This window comes from Muntiacus reevesi, chromosome 8, assembly GCF_963930625.1.
Source record: "Muntiacus reevesi chromosome 8, mMunRee1.1, whole genome shotgun sequence".
NCBI classification, from domain to species: Eukaryota; Metazoa; Chordata; class Mammalia; order Artiodactyla; family Cervidae; genus Muntiacus; species Muntiacus reevesi.
Window position 1 is genome coordinate 86,201,109 of NC_089256.1, and position 20,592 is coordinate 86,221,700.

Genomic DNA, 20,592 nt, shown 5'->3' on the forward strand with positions numbered 1-20,592 from the left:
CGTACAATCAACTTATTTGCCTTGATAAGACTTTTTTGTTGTTCTTAGTCCTGTTAGTTTAGTCAAATTAACATAAAAATATGTTAAGTCAATAAGTTTTTAGGCAGCCTCTATATATAACCTTATCACCAAAGCATACTAATATAAAATAATATTTTAAAACTCTGAAATGCTAGTTTTACTATTTATTGAAGGGATCATAAAAGACTATACAGGTTAAAAAAAAACAAACCTCTATTTTGAAATAGAGATTTACAGGAAGTTATAAAGAACTGTGTGGGAAGGTCCTGTGTCGCTTTTATTCCTCCTCTTCCCAGGTTCACATTTTATATAACTGCAGTACTCCATCAAAACTAAGAAATTTATCTTGGTATAATCCACAGAATTAATTCAGATTTAACCAGTCATACACATCTTTATTTGTGTGTGCATGTGCACACACACGCACGTGTGCATAGCTCTGTGCAATTTTATCACATATATAGCTTTATATAACTATTAATACCAAAACAATCAAAATACAGGATTATTCTATCACCATAAAGTTACTACCCTGCTATCACTTCATAGCCACACCTACTCCTATCCCCACCAGCTGTAATCGCTGGCAACAACTAGTTTGTTCTCTTTCTCTAGAATTTTATTTCAAGAATGCTATATAAATAGATTTATAATATGTAACCTTTTTGAGGCTAGATTTTTTTCACTCAGCCTATTCCCTTGAGCATGTATTAATAATCTATTTATTTTTTATTATTGAGTAGTATTCCATGTTATGGATAAAGGACAGTTTGTTCATTCATTGAAGGACATTTGGGCTGTTTCCAGTTTGGGCTATAATGAATAAAGCTGCTATGAAAATGTATGTACAGGTATTTTCATGAATTTAGACTTTTATTTCTTTCAGATAAAATGCCTAAAAGCGCAACTGCTGAGTCATGTGTTAAGTGAGTTTTTAGCTTTAGAGGAAACTGTAAAGTTATTTTCTAGAACAGCTATTCCATGTCACATTCTCACCAACAATATTGAGTGATTTAGTTTCTTTTATCCTTGCCAACACTTCTATACTCAATTAAAATTTTAGACATTGTAAGAGATATTTCATAGTATCTCATCATGGTTTTAATTTGCATTTCCTTAATGGCTAATGATGCTAAACATCTTTTCTGTGCTTATTTGCCACCTGTATATCTTCTTCAGTGAAATCTCTGCTCAGGTATTTTGCCCATTTTCTAACTGAACTATTTTCCTGATGTAGAGCTTTGAAAGTTTAAAAAAAAAATAAATTGTAGATATAAGCCCTTTGCCAGATATGTATTTTCTCCAGTCTGTAACTTGCCTTTCCATCCTTTTAACAGGGTCTTTCACAGAGAAAAAGTTCTTAATTTTGCTGGGGTCCACTTTATCAGTTTTTCCTTTTATGTATATGCTTTTAAGTCTAAGATTGTGAGGTTACAAAGATTTTCTTTTTTCCCTAAAAGCTTAATAACTTTATCTTTTACAGTTAAAATTATGATTCATTTTGAGTTAATTTTTGTATAAGGTATGAGGTTCGGATCAATGTCTTTGGTATCTAGCACCATCCAACCTTTGTTGAAAAGGCTAGGCTATCCTTCCTCTGCTGTGCACCCTTGTCAAAAACCTTGTCACTCTTATCAAGAACTAGTTGGGCTGTACAAAACAAATAAATTACAAGGATATGCTGAATAACACAGGGAATATAATGAATTTTTTATAATAACTATAAATGGAATATAACCTTCAAATATTGTGAATCACTATGTTATATACCTGAAACTATATATTATATTGTACATCAACTATATCTCAAAACAAATACCTTGTTGAGCATATTTGTACAGATCTAAATAAACACATATATATTTAGTTTTAAAATTTAATTATGAAATAACTGACATACATCACTGGATAAGTCTCAGGTGTACACTATGATGGTCTAATCTACACTTATTGTGAAATGACTACCACAATAGATTTGATAAAATCCATAATTTCATATAGATACAATAAAAAGAACAACAATTTTCTCCTTGTGATAAGAACTCTCAGGATTTACTCTCTTAACAACTTTCCTACATATCATAGAGCAGTGTTAAATTTTAACAGTCTTACTTCAACTACTCTTCTCCCTCCCCTCGCTCCCACCTCTATTAACCACAAATCTAATCTCTTTTCTATGAGTCTGGTTAGCAGCTTAGTAGCTTTTCTTGTTTATTTTTTGTTTTTTGAGATTCTACATATAAGAAGATCATACAGTTTTTATCTTTCTCTGACTTATTTCACTTATCATAACCTCTTTAAGGTCAATTCATGTTGTTCCAAATGGCAGGATTTCAGTTTTTATGGCTGAATAATATCCAATTATATATATATATATATATATATATATATATATAATTTATATCATAATATATAATATTATATGATATATAATATTGTGATATATATATCTCACAATTTCTTTATCCATTCACCTATTAACAGAAACGTAGGTTGTTTGTACGTCTTGGACATGTTTGCATGTATTGTAAATAATGCCACTATGAACAAGGGAGTACAGATGTATTTTGGAGCTAGTGTTTTCATTTTCTTTGGAGATAGGTATATATATATATATATATATATATATATATATATATATACACATATATATACATGGGCTTCCCTGGTGGCTTAGAAGTAAAGCATCCACTTGCAATGCAGGAGACCTGGGTTGGTAAGATCCCCTGGAGGAGGGCATGGCAACCCATTCCAGTATTCTTGCCTGGAGAATTCCCATGGACAGAGGAGTCTGGTGGGCTACAGTCCATGAGGTCACAAAGAATTGGACATGACTGCACGACTAAACATATGTACATATATTTAAACTAGAAGTGAAGAGCATTAATTTTGCTCCATTATTTAGGAGAAAATCTACAAGACAACCAAATGAACATTTCTGTAGGATAAGTGAAAATCTAATACAACAGAAGGAATGTAGACTTTAGAATAAAAAGAATAAAATAACAGAAGCTGACATATCTTGATTTTTACTGTCATAGGCATATTGTGGTGTATGTGTGCATGCGTATTTTACAGATGATGACACTGAGGTCCAGAGATTTTGTAAGTGGTAGGGTCAGTATGTGAACTTTGAATCTCTGACTCAAGAGCCCTGCTGGTAGGATTTCTGCGTGCATGCTAAGTTGCTGTTGCTTCAGTCATGTCCAACTCTTTGCAACCCCATGGACTGTAGCCCACTAGGCTCCTCTGTCCATGGGATTCTCCATTTACCTTTAAGTATTTGGGTTTCCCTGACAGCTCAGTTGATGAAAAATCTGCCTGCAATGCAGGAGACCCTGGTTCCATTCCTGGGTTGGGAAGATCCCCTGGAGAAGGAAAAGGCTACTCACTCCAGTATTCTGGCCTGGAGAATCCATGGACTGTATATTCCATGAGGTGGCAAAGAGTGGGACACAGCTGAGTGACTTTCACTTTTCTTTTTTCATACATATTAAAGTATAAACAATTATATTTTTTAAAAAGTAAAATGTTAAAAATTGTTAGCCGAAAACATGGTTGTTATAATAGTTACCTGTATTTGTCTAAATTTAATCCTCAAAATTAAGTAAAAAATTTAGGAGTACTATATTGTCATACACAATTCACCTCTAAAGGCACATATCATATAATAAAATTTAGCTGAAGTTGTTATACAGTTAGGATGCTTTCTTTTCTCTAATATTAACTAAAAAAAATTAAAATATACAGAAAAGTTGGAAGAATTGAACCAAATATACACAACACCTAGATTCTTCAATTAACATTTTACTATATTTGCTTTATCACATAGCTACTCATCTATTCACCTTACATTTTTATGCATTTCAAGATAAGTCAATATACTTGATTCCCTAAGCACATTATTAATTAGCATTCAATATAGATTTCTAATTTTTCAATCAAATTTTACCTACAAAGAAATGCACAAACCTCAAATGCAACATTAGATTAGTTTTGAAGAATGCATCCATCATGTAACTCAAACCTCTGTCAAAATAGAAAGCATCCACAAAAAGTGCCTTCATACCCCTTCTGAGTCAATCTTCCCCTCTGAGATAACTAGTGCTACTTCTGTCTTTTTTCCCCACTGTAGATTAGTTTTGCCTATTCTAGAACATCATATAAATGGAATCTTACAATATGCAATTATTTGTATAAGGTTACTTTCAGGCAGCATAATATTTCTGATGCTTATCCAGCTTACTGCATTACTATAGTCCATTTTATATTCCATTGTTTGTTCAGTTGTTTATTTTTACATAATCCATTCTAGTGATGTACTTTCAGGCTTTTACCAATTTAAGGCTATTTTGAATAAAGCTTGAATAAAATTGCTGAATATTTTTATGAACACATGCTTTCATTTGCAGGACACAATGAATTCCAAAGAAGAATTTCAGAGTCATGAGACAGACGTATCTTGAGTTTTATTAAAAAATTATCAGACCTTTTTTCAAAGTAACTATAGCATTTTATACTTTGACCAATTTGTATGGAAGTTTCCATTGCCTTAGTCACCAAAATTTGCTTCTGTCAAGTCTTTTTCACTTAAACCTAATGGGTTTGTACGGCTATCTCACTGGTTTAAATTTTTGTTTCCCTTATGACTCATAATGCTCAGTGCCATTTCATGTCCTTATGGGACACTGGTATATCTTTTCTTGTAAAGGGTTCTATTCAAATCTTTTAGGCATATTTGATTGGATTGTATGTCCTTTTACTATTGACCTGTAAGTGTTCTTTATGTAATCTGGATAGCAGTTCTTTGTCACAGATTTTTTGAATATTTTCTGTCTGAAACTTACCTATTCACTTTCCTAATGGCATCTATTGATGAGTGGAAGTTTTTAATTTTGATGAAAATTAACCAATTAATTTGGTTAATTAACCAATTAATTAACCAAATTAACCAATTAACCAAATTTTTTGGTAGTTCTTACTTCTATCCTGTCTGAGAAACCTTAATTTACTATCAATTCATGAAGATATTTTGGTGTTCCATGTTTTAGCTTTTATTTTTAGCTCTGATATATCCTGAATTAATTTTTATGTACAATGTGATGTAGGAGTCCAAGTATATTTTCCCACATCAGCATTTAGTTATTCCAACACAATTTGTTGAAAGGCTTTCTTTTCCCATTGAATTGTTTGGGTGCCTTGTCAAAAGTGAAATGGTCATATCAATAGGTGATTTTTATTTTTTTGGTATTGCTTTGTTTTAGTGGGCTTCCCCAATGGCTCAGCAGGTAAAGAATCTGCCTGCAATGCAGAAGACGTGGGTTCGATCCTTGGGTCAGGAAGAGTCCCTGGAGGAAGGCATGACAACCCACTCTAGTAGTCTTGCCTTGACAAGTAGTTAACTTGGCTGCACTCAAATACTTAAGACTGTTTCCCCTTAGGGTAGGTCGCAGTAATGTCAGTTTAACCTTAGATGAGCTGTTTAAAGTCTTCCTTGTGCACATGTATTTCAGGGGTAAGCCAGAGATCTGGGAAGAATTTATAAGCGAAAATTGAGCTCTCTCTTTCTATCTCTTTTTGAGGGTATCCTCTCACTTCTCAAAGCTACGGCTGCCTTGATAGCTGTTCACAAGTCTTCAAGCCAAAAAGACAACAGATTTTATCAAAGTTTTAGCTTCCCTGCATGGATTAGATTGTACACTGCCATCAACCTAATAGTCATTTAATAAACACCAAAACAAACAACAACAACAAACAAGGAATTCAATCAGTGCTATTTCCTTCTTTTAATTAAAAAAATAATATATTTTTTAGATCACTTTTAAGTTCATAGCAAAATTAAGCAGAAAGTACAGAGAATTCCCATATACTCTCTGCCCCCGACATATGCATGGCTTCTCCACCATCAACATCCTGCCCCAGAGTGGTACATGTTTTTTTACAATTAATGAACCTGCACTGGCACATCATTATCATATATCTATAATTTACATTAAAGGTACACTCTCAGTGATGTAGTTCTATGGGTTTTGACAAAATTTAGAAAGACACATATCCACCATTATAGTAGCATACAAAATAGTTTCACTGCCCTAAAACCCTCCATGCTCTACCTATTCATCCTTCCCTCTTATCCTGGCAACCACTGATCTCTTTATTATCTCCACAGTCTTGCCTTTTCCAGAACGTCATACAGTTGGAATCACCCAGTGTATGGCCTTTTTAGATTGGCTTTTTTCAAACAGTAACAGACCTCCATGTGTTTAGGCTTGGTCACTCTCCAGTGTTCTCAAGTAGCTATTTTGTCCAGAATTTATAATTGTTATCTATGGGAAATCTGATCTAATTAGATCTAATCTGATCAGTCATTAACAGAAGAAAAATTTTAAAATACAATTTTGTACATTTAACAGGAATAACCAGACTTCCGGCCACTGTTCAAGACTGACATATCAGAGTTTATCTTAGATCAGGCCTATAATTATTGAATTTCAGGGCTGGAATAGATTTTAATGGTCATCAAAAAAAAATAATAGATTTAAAATTAATCACAATTCCCATGACATAAAATGAAATATCATTATTCTATTACTTAGATGTACAATTTACCAAAAAAGGATGGTTATATTTTAAATATACTTAACAAACCTGTCAAGGCTGTTTCACTTATTGATTTAATTTGTAGAAAAATTTCTCTCTTCAGTGAAGTCCAGTTTTTAAAATGATCATATACTTCATTTTTAATACTGTTTAGCTCCCTTTTAGTAAAAGTAAGTAATGAAAGAGTCTTAGTCCAGAAATATTTGTATTCCGTCAATCTCTGACTGTAAAGTAGTAAAGAAAAATTAGGATTTTAAAAAAATAGCAGGCATAATAACAAATATTAAAAACGTTTTCTTTGAAAAATGGTTCTATAGTAACCATATAATCTACCGCTCAAATGGAGACAATTTTGAAAGTGAAAGGAGGTGCTATCTATATTATGCCGAGACAACGTATAAACAGGATATTCCAGAAAGACTGAGGTAATATGGTCACCCCAATTCATTTCCATTGTGTTACTATTTTTAACTATAAATAAAGATAGCTAACTATCCCCATATACATTTTTTTCCTATATTCTTTAAAAATTAACAGCAAACATTGGAAGAAAATTAAGTCAAAAGTGACTTAGCCACTGAGCCTAAAAGAGAATCTCAAATTTTTAGACAGCATTCTTCCTGTGCTATGGCCCTATAGGCAGTATAAAACATGGGGTAATAATAAATGAAATTTTTTAAGTGACTGATCCAGTGCTCTGCTTCATCAAATGCGACAACTCAAAGTAACCACATGTGTTTTGCCATCCCAGTGATTTTTATTACTTCAGATGTCCTGGCTAACATTTACCTAACAAATCAAAATGCAGACACAGATCTGAGTGTTATCAGAAAAAGAAGAGGACTGAAGCCATGGCAAGTAATTATTTTGTTATTGTTTCCCTACGTAGACTAAGACCTATTATGCAGAGAGTATATCTATCTCGTTCATCACAGTCTCCCTAGCACTTAGCACAGTACCTACCACATAGTATATACTCAACACATACTGATGAATGAATGAATGATTGGAAAAAAAAATCACTCTGTTGAAGGATAAAGAAGTAAGAAGTAATGAGGATGAAATACTGGACAACACCAATATTTATGGGAATAAAACAGAAAAGTTATCTCACAAAGGAGACGAGGTAGGAGCAATCAGTGTGTCAGAAAAAAAAAACAAAAGGATAACATCTGAAAGGCCCCAGGTAAAGAAAGAGTAGTGGTCAGTGTTTCAGTCCTAAGGTAAAGGCTAAACAGTCCATTATGCCTGGTATTGAGGAGGACTTTGGTGATTTCAGAGGTGTCAGGTAGGAAAAGACTGAGCAGTAAAGCAGAAATGAGGGAACAGTTACGTGGTACCAGCAATCAAGAACCTTGACAGAAGCAACAAGGAGAAAAAGAAGAAGATCCACAGTAGAATAGTTTGTTAGGATGGGAGACACCTGAGTATATACATAGCTGAGTAAGAGTGCAGTGACAGACACTAAAACACATGCAAGAGATGTGATCATCTCTTATGCAAAGAGCTAGAAATTCAGTTCAGTTCAGTCGCTCAGTAGTGTCCAACTCTTTGCGACCCCATGAACCACAGTATGCCAGGCCTCCCTGTCCATCACCAACACCCAGAGTCCACCCAAACCCATGTCCATTGAGTCAGTGATGCCATCCAACCATCTCACCCTCTGTTGTCCCCTTCTCCTCCTGCCCTCAATCTTTCCCAGCATCAGGGTCTTTTCCAATGAGTCAGTCCTTCGCATCAGGTGGCCAAAGTATTGGAGTTTCAGCTTCAACATCGGTCCTTCCAATGAACACCCAGGACTGAACTCCTTTAGGATGGACTGATTGGATCTCCTTGCTCTCCGAGGGACTCTCAAGAGTCTTCTCCAACACCACAGTCCAAAGCATCAATTCTTCAGTGCTCAGTTTTCTTTATAGTCCAACTCTCAAATCCATACATGACCACTGGAAGAACCATAGCCTTGACTGGATGAACCTTTGTTGACAAAGTAATGTCTCTCCTTTTCAATATGTTGCCTAGGTTGGTTGTAACTTTCCTTCCAAGGAGTAAGCGTCTTTTAATTTCATGGCTGCAATCACCATCTGCAGTGATTTTGGAGCCCAGAAAAATAAAGTCAGCCACGGTTTCTACTGTTTCCCCATCTATTTGCCATGAAGTGACGGGACTGGATTCCATGATCTTAGTTTTAAGAATCTTGAACTTTAAGCCAACTTTTTCACTCTCCTCTTTCACTTTCATTAAGAGGCTCTTTAGTTCTTCTTCACTTTCTGCCATAAGGGTGGTGTCATCTGCATATCTGAGGTTATTGATATTTCACCTGGCAATCTTGATTCCAGCTTGTGCTTCATTCAGTCCAGCGTTTCTCATGATATACTCTGCATATAAGTTAAATAAGCAAGGTGACAATATACAGCCTTGATGTAGTCCTTTTCCTATTTGGAACCAGTCTGTTGTTCCATGTTCAATTCTAACTGTTCCTTCCTGACCTGCATACAGGATTCTCGAGAGCCAGGTCAGGTGGTCTGGTATTCCCATTTCTTTCAGAATTTTCCACAGTTTATTGTGATCCACACACTCAAAGGCTTTGGCATAGTCAAAAAAGCAGAAATATATGTTTTTCTGGAACTCTCTTGCTTTTTTGATGATCCAGCAGATATTGGCAATTTGATCTCTGGTTCCTCTGCCTTTTCTAAAACCAGCTTGAATACCTGGAAGTTCACGGTTCACATATTGCTGAAGCCTGGACTGGAGAATTTTGAGCATTATTTTACTAGTATGTGAGATGAGTGCAATTGTGCGGTAGTTTGAGCATTCCTTGGCATTGCCTATCTTTGGGATTGGAATGAAAACTGAACTTTTCCAGTCCTGTGGCCACTGCTGAGTTTTCCAAATTTGCTGACATATTGAGTGCAGCACTTTCACAGCACCATCTTTCAGGATTTGAAATAACTCAACTGAAATTCCATCACCTTCACTAGCTTTGTTCATAGTGATGCTTCCTAAGGCCCGTTTGACTTCACATTCCAGGATGTCTGACTCTAGGTGAGTGATCACACCACTGTGATTATCTGGGTCATGAAGATCTTTTTTGTATAGTTCTTCTGTGTATTCTTGCCACCTTTTCTTATCTTCTGCTTCTGTTAGGTCCATACCATTTCTGTCCTTTATTGAGCTCCTCTTTGCATGAAATATTCCCTTGGTATGTCTAATTTTCTTGAAGAGATCTCTAGGTCTTTCCCATTCTGTTGTTTTCCTCTATTTCTTTGCATTGATCGCTGAGGAAGTGTTTCTTTCCCTCCTTGCTATTCTTTGGAACTCTGCATTCAAATGGGCATATATATCCTTTTCTCCTTTGCTTTTTACTTCTCTTCTTTTCACAGCTATTTGTAAGGCCTCCTCAGACAGCCATTTTGCTTTTTGCATTTCTTTTTCTTGGGAATGGTCTTGATGCCCATCTCCTCTACAGTGTCATGAATCTCCATTCATAGTTCATCAGGAACTCTGTCTATCAGATCTAGGCCCTTGAATCTATTTCTCACTTCCACTGTATAATCATAAGGGATTTGATTTAGGTCATACCTGAATGGTCTAGTGGTTTTCCCTACTTTACTCAACTTAAGTCTGAATTTGGCAATAAGGAGTTCATGATCTGAGCCACAGTCACCTCCCAGTCTTGTTTTTGCTGACTGTTTAGAGCTTCTCCATCTTTGGCTGCAAAGAATATAATCAATATGATTTCAGTCTTGACCATCTGGTGATGTCCATGTGTAGAGCCTTCTCTTGTGTTGTTGGAAGAGGCTGTTTGCTATGACCAGTGTGTTCTCTACAACTCAGTAATTCTGAATTATTGAAACTTAGGTATTTACTCAAAAGAAATGAAACATACATCCACACAAAGTATGTGAATGTTTATAGTAGCAGTATTCTGCCAACAAGCAGAAACAATCCAAATGTCTCTCAACTAATAAATGCTAACAAATGTCTCTCAACTTATAAAAATAAAATGTGGCAAATTCATACAATGGAATACCATTTAGCAATGAAAAGGAAAAAAATACAGCATAGATGAACATCAAAAATATCAGTGAAAGATATCAGATATAAAAGAACACATATTGTAGGATTCCATGTAACTGAATTGTTCAGAAAAATATAAATCTATAAAAACAGGAAGAGGGTAAGTAATTGCCTAGGATTGGTGGTAAACACAGAGATTGACCACAAATGGCAGGAGGGTCTCCTCAGGATGACTCAAATATTCTAATATTGGAAGTGGTAATGGTTGTACAACTCAGTAGGTTTACTAAAAATCATTACATTATCCACTTAAAAAGTGGTGGATTTTGTAGTATGTAATTTATATCCCAAAAAGCTATTTAAAGATATAAGGTTATTAACTACAGGATCAAGGGTAGAAAACAAAGAGAAGTCAGAAATGGTTGGGAGAATCAGAAAAAAAGTAAATACTAGAAGTCTTCATGTGGCTGAAGAGTTGTTAAGAAAGTGAGAGATTTGGGGAGTTTGCTTGAAGATTTCAGAAATGACAGACTCTGGATTTATTTACAAATAAAAAAAATTAAAAGATAAGTGTATTTCTAACAATTTACAGAAGAGTCACAATAAGAATCCTTTAAAAGTAAGCATTAGTCTAAAACATTTCAAGTATAGACTGATTTGGAATACTGGAGTTACACACATGCGTGCATGCTGTGCTGCTTCAGTCGTGTCCAGCTCTGTGCAACCCCATGGACCACAGCCTGCTAGGCTCCTCCTCCATGGGGTGCTCCAAGCAAGAATACTGAAGTGGGCTGTCAGTCCCTCTTTACGTAAGAGAAATATACCTATATTTCACACTGTTTTTTAGTATCTATTTTACAGGTTTTCAAAAGTTAATTTCGATTCTCAAAAGACACTTTCCTCTAAATAGCAGATGTGCTGAGCTAACTGAGGCAAACCACAGCTACTCCTCCTCATCACCCCTTTGCAAGAGACAGGTTGGAAATGATGTCAGGGAAAATACAAAGCATGAAGAACACTTCGTTGCAGGCTAGGTGATTAAACCCGATCGCGATTAAACAAATGAGAGGATAATTTAAAAAGAGCAAAGTGACTCAAAGACATAGTTCACTAATCTCTTGAAAGTTCCTTTTGGGCTCCACAGCTAAAGATGATTACATCTGAGTAGCTAAAGCTCAAGCTTCTTTCTCTTACCACCTTAAGAGAGAAGCTTATAAGCTCCTTTTCTTTATCCACAGCAAACTCAAAGTTTTATGTTCTAGTAGATACTTTCTAAACAATCAGTAAACTAGTTTAAAATGAGCCTTTAGTAATACAGAAAATCACTGAACTCTACAACTTTTGGTTTGATTTTATTTCCACCTAACTGCTTTTTCCCATGCAATGTACCTACTACCGAGAGCGTTAATAAAACCAGTAATTACCTTTATTCATCAGTCACAAACTTATTTACATTGTGTCTAGTTATATGGTTACTTTCAAAATTTTTAATATACTACTTTTTAAAATAAATTGGATCCCATACTCCCAGTTTGTGATCTTTTAGATAGAAATATAAGGAAATAGCAACCCACTCCAGTATTCTTGCCTGGAGAATTCCTTGGATGAGCCTGGTGGGCTACAGTCCATGGGGTCACAAAAAGTCGGACACAACTAAGTGACTAATTTTCACTTTCATATAAAAATCATAGATATTTTGAAAACATTTGAAAAAATAAGCAGTAAAATGATGACAAAATTAGAACACACAATAAAAATAGCATTTAAAGATGTATAAGTTTCTTCAAGAATTTAAAATACTACAAATTACATGTAAAATATAAATAATAAAGACTGACTGTATCAGTCCATAATGTCCATAATATTCTGAAGCAGCATCAATTATCTAATCTAGTCCTAGTCTAACCTTTGAAATGTAATCAATCCTGCAATCCATAATGGCATTTGTGGATTAAAAAAATGGGTTTCCCTAGTAGACTTGGGCCAAAGCTATTGTTGGAGCCAAGATTGAATACTGATGGTCCTGACTAGAATGGAGAGTTGAGGTCACCTGGGTGGTATCCTGCTGGCTCAATACAGATTTCTAGGAAAAGGCAGAGATTTCTGATGACAAAGGTTGCCATCTGTTCTGTGAGTAGACTCATTCATTCATTCAAGCATCAGTTTTGTGTAAGATATTAATGAAACATAGATGGTTAACAGGTTTTCACCAGACACTGCATATAAATTATTAGCCAGATCATTTTTTTTTAACAGAACAATATTCTTAATAATAACTAGTTGCTTGGAAAAAATAAGAACATTAAAAATATTCACCCGGCATATTATTTTAGTCAACCCGAACCTGTTCTATTTGTAATACTCATTTAACTTATTCCACTTTTCTAAGAGTTAAAAGCTACTCAATTTGAAAATTAATTATTCTTTCTTATATTTGCAATATATTTATTTTTTAAAAATACTTCCTGTTTTCTTTAGAATGTTGGGTTTTACCTTTAGTTATTGTAAACACTCCAAAGATTATATAAAAACAGATTTAACACCTTTTATGTTAGAAATTTCTAAATTTAGCAGTCTATTACTATCCATTTAGAAATTTCTCCAATCTATTCTTCTCGTGTCACTGAACTATCAGGAGATCACATACACCAAGAAATACTGGTCAAGAGGAAGATGAATTTGTTACTGTGCTTTCATTCTACATGTTCCTGCACAATAAGAACAAGGCGCTTGCCTGATTTAAAAGTTATTGGCAGGATTTCCCTGGTGGTCCAGTGGTTAAGAATCCACCTAGCAACACAGAGGGCATGGTTCTTCAATTTCTGATCTGGGAAGACCCCACATTCTTTTGAGCAGCTAAGCCTGTGCGCCACACACTGCTGAGCTCACAAGCCATAGCTATGAAGCCCACACGGCTCTAGAGCCCTCGCTCCACAGGGAGAGAAGTCGGTGCAATGAGCCGCCCCCACGCTGCAACACGGGCTCAGCACGCGCCCCTCAGCCCCCAGAAAGGTCACTGGCGAAAATATTCAGTGGAGATAACAGCTTAAACACAGTGTTCACTTTTTTTAACAACACTATAATATTAAGCTATATAAAAACAGAAACTATATTATTAAAATGTGTTTGAATGTTTCTAAACTTAGTATTAAATGAGTGTATCTTTTCAATACTATAACTTTCAACTTTTTAAAGATAATCTTACCTGAAGATTTGTGATTGTTTTTGTTTAATTTTTAACTCATCTTGCAACTGACTCAATTCTTTCTGTACCCTCTGAAATTCATCTTGGTAACTTTTTAACTTCATGCTTGCATCTTGAATCCTAAAAGTATAAATAAATAACAACTATTATAAATCTAAATATTTCCTCATCAGTACTTTATAAAAATTTAGAACCAGTTTTTTCATTGCAGCACTATTTACAATAGCCAGGACATGGAAGCAACCTAAATGTCCATCAGCAGAGGAATGGATGAAGATGTGTTACATATATACATGGAATATTACTCAGCCATAAAAAAGAACAAAATAATGCCATTTGCACCAACATGGATGGACCTAGAAACTGTCATTCTGAGTGAAGTGAGACACAGAAAGACAAAAATCATATGCAATTACTTATATGTGGAATGTAAAAAAAGGGTATAAATGAACTTAGTTATAGAACAGAAGCAGAGTCATAGATATAGAAGACAAACATACAGTTACCAGGGGATGAGGAGGGGGAGAAATAAACTGGGAGGTTGGGATTGACATATACACAGTACTGTATAAAGAATATTGGGTTGGCCAAAACATTCGTTTAGGAAAAACCTGAATGAATGTTTTGGCCATCTCGGTAAATAACTAATAAGAACCTAATACGAATCTGTGTACAGCACAGGGACTTCTACTCAATACTCTTAATAGTTATACTGGAAAATAATATTTAAAAATGAGTGGATATATGTATATGTACAACTGGTTCATATTGTGTACACATGAAACTAAGATAAGATCATAAATCAACTATACTCCAATAAAAAGTTTAAAACCTTAAATCCACTTTTAATAAAAATAAATAAAAGGAGAAAACCATGCCTTTTATATAGGCAAAGTGAGTGTATAAAAAAAGTATAGAGAGAAACATGCTAAATAGCCATTATCCCTGGGGAGAGAGTAGAATTGACAGGCAGGAGAAATGCAACAAATCTTGAAGGGAAGCATACCTGTACTCTTTATCTTTTGTATTGTTTGAATTTTTGCAATGAAGATATATTTTTACTTGAAATACTAATTAAAATGTACCTAAACAAATAGTTTAACTTTTATCAAAGTAATACATATACATAAGTTAAGTGTCAAATATTACTGAGTTAGAAAAAATATTAATCATTTGCTTTTACCCCAATTTTTACTGCCAAAAATAACTTTCTACTTTTTTCTTCTTGATTTACCTCTACATTATTAAATAACATACTTCCACACTGTAATTTCTTAAATTTCATTTTAGATATTACCTAGTGAATTATAAATCAGTTAAGATCTGGTTCTGCTACTTAACTGAGACCTGAATATGATGACTTAAATATACAGAAGTATATTATCTTACATAAGATGAACGTATTGGTAGCCAGTCCAATGCTGATATATGATCGCTTGAGTGTATCATTACAGCCCCAGGATCCTTTCAACTCTCTGGTCTACTACAATTGGTGTGTGTTCATTATTCTCATGGTCTATGATAATGACAAAAACACTGACCATTACTTTCCTATTTCAGACCACCAGCCGCAGAAGGCTCCTCTGTCCCTTTCAAGGAGATTTCCTGGAAGTACCTCTGTATACTTCCGCTGAACCTAGATATCTGACTGTACCTAGCTGAAAGTGAATCTGAAAAATGTAATCATTTAACTGGAAAGATTAATCCCCAGATATATCCATAGTTCTATTACAAAGGAAGAAGGAAGAATGTATGTTGGGATGGGTAGCTTGCAGTCTCTAACACAATCCTAAAAAGAATTAACCCTCCTATACATACCTACACACCTACAGAGACATACACATACACACACACACACAGACAGAGCCATCCTCCCCTCATCCTCCCAATATAGTTAAAATAATCTTTCTATCTAGTGTTATTATTATTCTTCACTAGTGTGCTACATGTTATGCCATGATCACATTTTTTTCTCTACCATATGTTTATTTTTATATAATCTGGTATCTTTAAACTTTTTTTTAAATTATGAAAGCATGATAATGTATTTACAGGAGACTTGGAAAATACAGGACAAGCTTATATATAACCCATGTCCCTTACATCTCCTGCATTGGCAGGGGTGGAGCAGGAAAAATTTAAGATGAGCCTAGTACATTTTATGAGCCAGAAAGTAAGGAAGAGTTCAATGGAAGACAGAGGCATGTTGAAAGGACACAGGTGACATGTGAAAGAGCTCCTAATGACTGAACTGGAATTACTGAGCAACAAAATATATAACTGTAATATTGGATTATAACCCACAAAATAAAAATAAATAAACCCAAACTGACATTAACAAATAATTTAATAGTTAAATAGGAGAGAAGAAACAGTTGTTCCTTACAGAAAAACTCTGATTAAAAAATATAGAAGGAATGAGAAAAAGAAAAAGCATTAGAAGAGAACAATAATAGCTGTTGTAAGCAAAATCTATGGTAAAAAGTAGGTGAAAGTTTAAGGAGAAATAGAATATTTGAATATTATCAAATTTTCTACCCCCAAATATTTATTAATTATAAAGGGAAAAATAATAATTTTTCAGTGGAGGAAGCTGGAAACACCACCTCAGCCAAGTGATCAAGTTTTAACATCATCTGTAAAAAAACATATTGGGGTTTTATATACACTTTGACTTGATACACTGGAAAGGGCACATCATTTCTGTAGTATTCTTGCTAAAAAATTAATAATCTCTATAAAATTATGGGTAAACATCAGACAAACCCAAATTGAGGGGATTCTACAAAACAACTGATCTCTTCAAAAACCTCCAGTCACAAAAGACAAAGACAGACTGAGGAACTGTCACAGATCAAAGAAGATTAAAAAAGATATGAGGTCTAAATGCAAACAGTGACCCCAAATTGAATCGTGGACTGGAAAAAAGATGTCAGTGGAAAAACTGATAAAATCAAATAAAATCTGCAGGTTAGTTAATAGTATTATACCAATGCTAATTTCTTAGTTTTTATAATTGTACCACATTTATGGAAGGTGTTAACATTGGAGGGGCTTGGTATATGAGAAAGTGCTGTACTATTTTTGCAACTTTCTATAAGTCTAAAACTATTTCAAAATAAAAAGTTATAAAATCATGTGTATATATTTAATGAATAAATTGTACATGTGAATGTATCTGTGTTACAAACTATGTTGTAAAAAGGTGGATGTACGTTAAATTTTAGAAGTTATGCTATTTTTATATAGCAAAAATGAAACACCTTCATGGTCAACATTAGAGAAACATTAAGTAACCTATGTTCCTATGGAATACTATATTTAGAAAAAAGAATGAAGTAGATCTTTATGTCCTGTCATGGAAAGAATGCCAAGGCGTAACAAAAAAAAAAAAAGTAAGTTGTAATGTATAGATCAACAAGAGTTTCCAAACACTCCTTGTGTGAATGTAAATTACACAACTACTTTGACTAAATAGTAGGATCTATGAAGCCTGGCCATAAGCGTAATGCCATGACCCAGAATTTCCACACCTGGTACATATCCAATAGAAAAATGTGCTCAAATGTTTACCAAAGACATGCATACAAATGTTCATGGCAGCACTAATTTTAATAGCCCCAAAGTGTGAATAGTCAAATGCTTATTCACAGCAGAATAGATAAATCCATCATGGTATATTTATACCATGGAAAACTGAACAGTAATAAGAATGAACGAACAGCAGTTACCCGTAACAAGATGGGACGCATCTCGCAAACATAATGCTAAGTAAAGAAAATTAGACAAAAGAATACACACCCTGTGATTCCATTTACATAAAGTTCAAAAATGGGCAAAATTAATCCATGGTGTTATAAGTCAAGGCTAGTTTCCTCTAAGTGGGTGACTGAGTACAAGAGGGCTTCCAGGGGGATGTCAATGTTCAGTTTCATGATCCGGGTGCTGATTACATGAGAAAGTCACTTTGTGAAATTTAGTTTTAGCTGTACTTGTATTATTTGTGTATTTTTCTCTTATATATGCTATGCTTCAATAAAAGTTTATAAAAAGAAAAGAAAATTAGAATTTAAAAAGCACCTAATCTCATTATATGTGTTCATCTGAGGTTGATAAATAGGTTAAAAGGTCCAGAAATATTTGAAAAAAATTTAACCTCATTAGTATATTTTGGGATTAAATGCAATTTGTATAAACATTCCTTAATAAAACATGGGGAATATAGCCAATATTTTCTAATAACTGTAAATGGAGTATAACCTATAAAATTGTATAAAAAATTAATTCTTTCAAAAAACCCATTGCAGCTATTAAGATATACCCAGAAAAGAATTCTAGGACTTCCCTAGTGGTTCAGGGGATGGGAGGCCCCCTGCCAAAGCAGGAGACACAGGTTCGATCACTGGTCCAGGAAGACTCCACATGCCGCAGAGCAACTCAGCCCACGAGCCACAACTACTGAGCCTGTGTCCCGCAACTACTGAAGACTGTGTGCCTAGAGACTGTGCTCCCAACGAGAAGCCACCATCACGAGAAGCCCGCAGGCCACAGTGAAGAGCAGCCCCCACCCCACTCACGCAACCAGAGAAAGCAGATACACACAAAGAAAGAAAGCAACAAACATCCAGCACAGCCAAAAATAAATAAATAAATACTTTTAAAAAAGAGCTTGAAGATTTTTTTTACAAGCATTTTCCTATTTGTAATTAAGGGAAAAAAAATACGCATTAAAGCTTTATAACGTCATATTCCCCAAGTGAATATTACTAGTAAATCACATCTCAAGCCCTCGGACAACTCTCCCTGAGAAGTTAGGTCACGTTAGTTCACTCTGTTTTGTCCTTGCTAACGCTACTTTACTTCTTTCAATCAAACTGATATGGCTAAAAGTGACATGCATGAAAAGTGTTAATGTTCACTTTTATTGTATATATTATATTAAGTTTATAAAATATTGTAATCCAGTATGTAGTATGCAAGCACATGGTTTTCTCTAAGAGTCATAATTCTGCATGGAATTTGAACACTACGTTGACGATGTGAGGACATGCTGTTGCCTAGTCAGAGGGTGTTCCTGAAAACAGTAAGACTAACAGCATGTTGTAGTGGACAGAGTCCTGTACTGGGAGCTAGACGACCTGTATTATAACCCTCTTGCCAATGCAACTATGAGAACAACACAGTTATTATCCTTATCTATTTTCCAGTTTTTCCCTTAGCCAACTTGATTAAAATGGATTGTGGTAAGAATCACAGAGTTGTAAAACAAATTTGGGAAAGGTATTATTGTCTCTTCTTACATATTTTCATCTGGATCATTATCAGCATTATTCATACTTAAAATATTCTAAAGGAAAATACTTTTAAATGTCCTTTTAACTTCCCTCCATGCCATAGTCAAACGCTCTAGAAAAGACAAGAAAGGCAATCACATCATCGGATAATTTACCACCTGAAAGCTAAACTCCTTCTTGTCAAGCTCTTGGCTCTAAGGATTCACTTATTTTTAGTCTTTCCATCAAACTGGTTTTGCAGCAATCTGAGATGACAGATGGAAGTTCAAGGTATGAAAAAAATAGAGCGGAGGATTTTCAGGATTGTGTCCTACCAAGATCTGACAGGCAAAGGCATTTAACTATCAAGGGGAAAATTAGAATTGCAACAGAGAAATCAATCAAAACAAGATAGTACTTCAAGAGTTCTTGGGAAATGGATTTTAGACATTGACATATGACTACCAAGAAGTGGCTGCTGTAACCACTCTATTGGAATCAATCACTATCTAAATGCATCCAGAAAATTACATTACCTTTCCAGAAAACAGACAATGAGAGTGGGAAGCCCATGTACGTAGGTAGGTAAATCACGTAGGATTCAATTAAACTATAAAGAATTCTTATTTTGCAGAGAAAAGTCATAAGCACTCTGTAAAACCCCAGAGGCAGAACCCAAGCTCCTTTACCTACCTATTATCAGGACCTATGGCAACTTCAAAAATGTCAACAAGAGATTTCACAAGATCAGAATTGTCACTAACATATAAGTGCTACTGTATAGAAAAGTAGCAATATTTAAGACAAAATTATTTGTGAACACAATTTCCTCTTGTGTGGGATTCTGTTGCTTTTATTTTAAAAAATTAGTGTGATATTTATATCTTACTACAAAAGCTCTAACTTGGTTATCAGAATATATCTTCTGCTAAAGTAGTTTTACTTTTATCCTGAAGAGTCATTACTCTGGTTCAGTTCAGTTCAGTCCCTCAGTCATGTAAGACTCTTTGTGACCCCATGGACTGCAGCACACCGGCTTCCCTCTCCATACCAAATCCTGCAACCTACTCAAACTCATGTCCATCGTGCTGGTGATGCCATCCAACAATCTCATTCTTTCAGCCCCTTCTCCTCCCACTGCAATCTTTCCCGGCATCAAGGAGTTTTCCAATGAGTCAGTTCTTCACATCAGGTGGCCAAAGTATTGGAGTTTCAGCTTCAGCATCAGTCCTTCCAATGAATATTCAGGACTGGTTTCCTTTAGGATGGACTGGTTGAATCTCCTTGCAGTCCAAGGGACTCTCAAGAGTCTTCTCCAATACCACAGTTCAAAGCAACAATTCTTTGGCACTCAGCTTTCTTTATAGTCCAATCTCACATCCATATATAACTACTGGACAAACCAGAGCTTTGACTAGATGGACCTTTGTTGGCAAAATAATGTCTCTGCTTTTTAATATGCTGTCTAGGTTGGTC

General features: G+C 34.9%; 1 protein-coding gene across 1 annotated transcript in view; it reads right to left on the reverse strand.

Annotated features, from left to right (window-relative positions):
* Positions 1-20,592, reverse strand: part of LEKR1 (leucine, glutamate and lysine rich 1) — a 180,524-nt gene that overhangs the window by 117,732 nt on the left and 42,200 nt on the right. Inside the window, exons 2-3 of the mRNA XM_065942127.1 lie at positions 13,844-13,963; positions 6,670-6,845 (exon numbers count right to left, since the gene is read on the reverse strand). Of these exons, the coding sequence (XP_065798199.1) occupies positions 6,670-6,845; positions 13,844-13,963 (296 nt within the window). The remainder of the gene's footprint in view (positions 1-6,669; positions 6,846-13,843; positions 13,964-20,592) is intronic.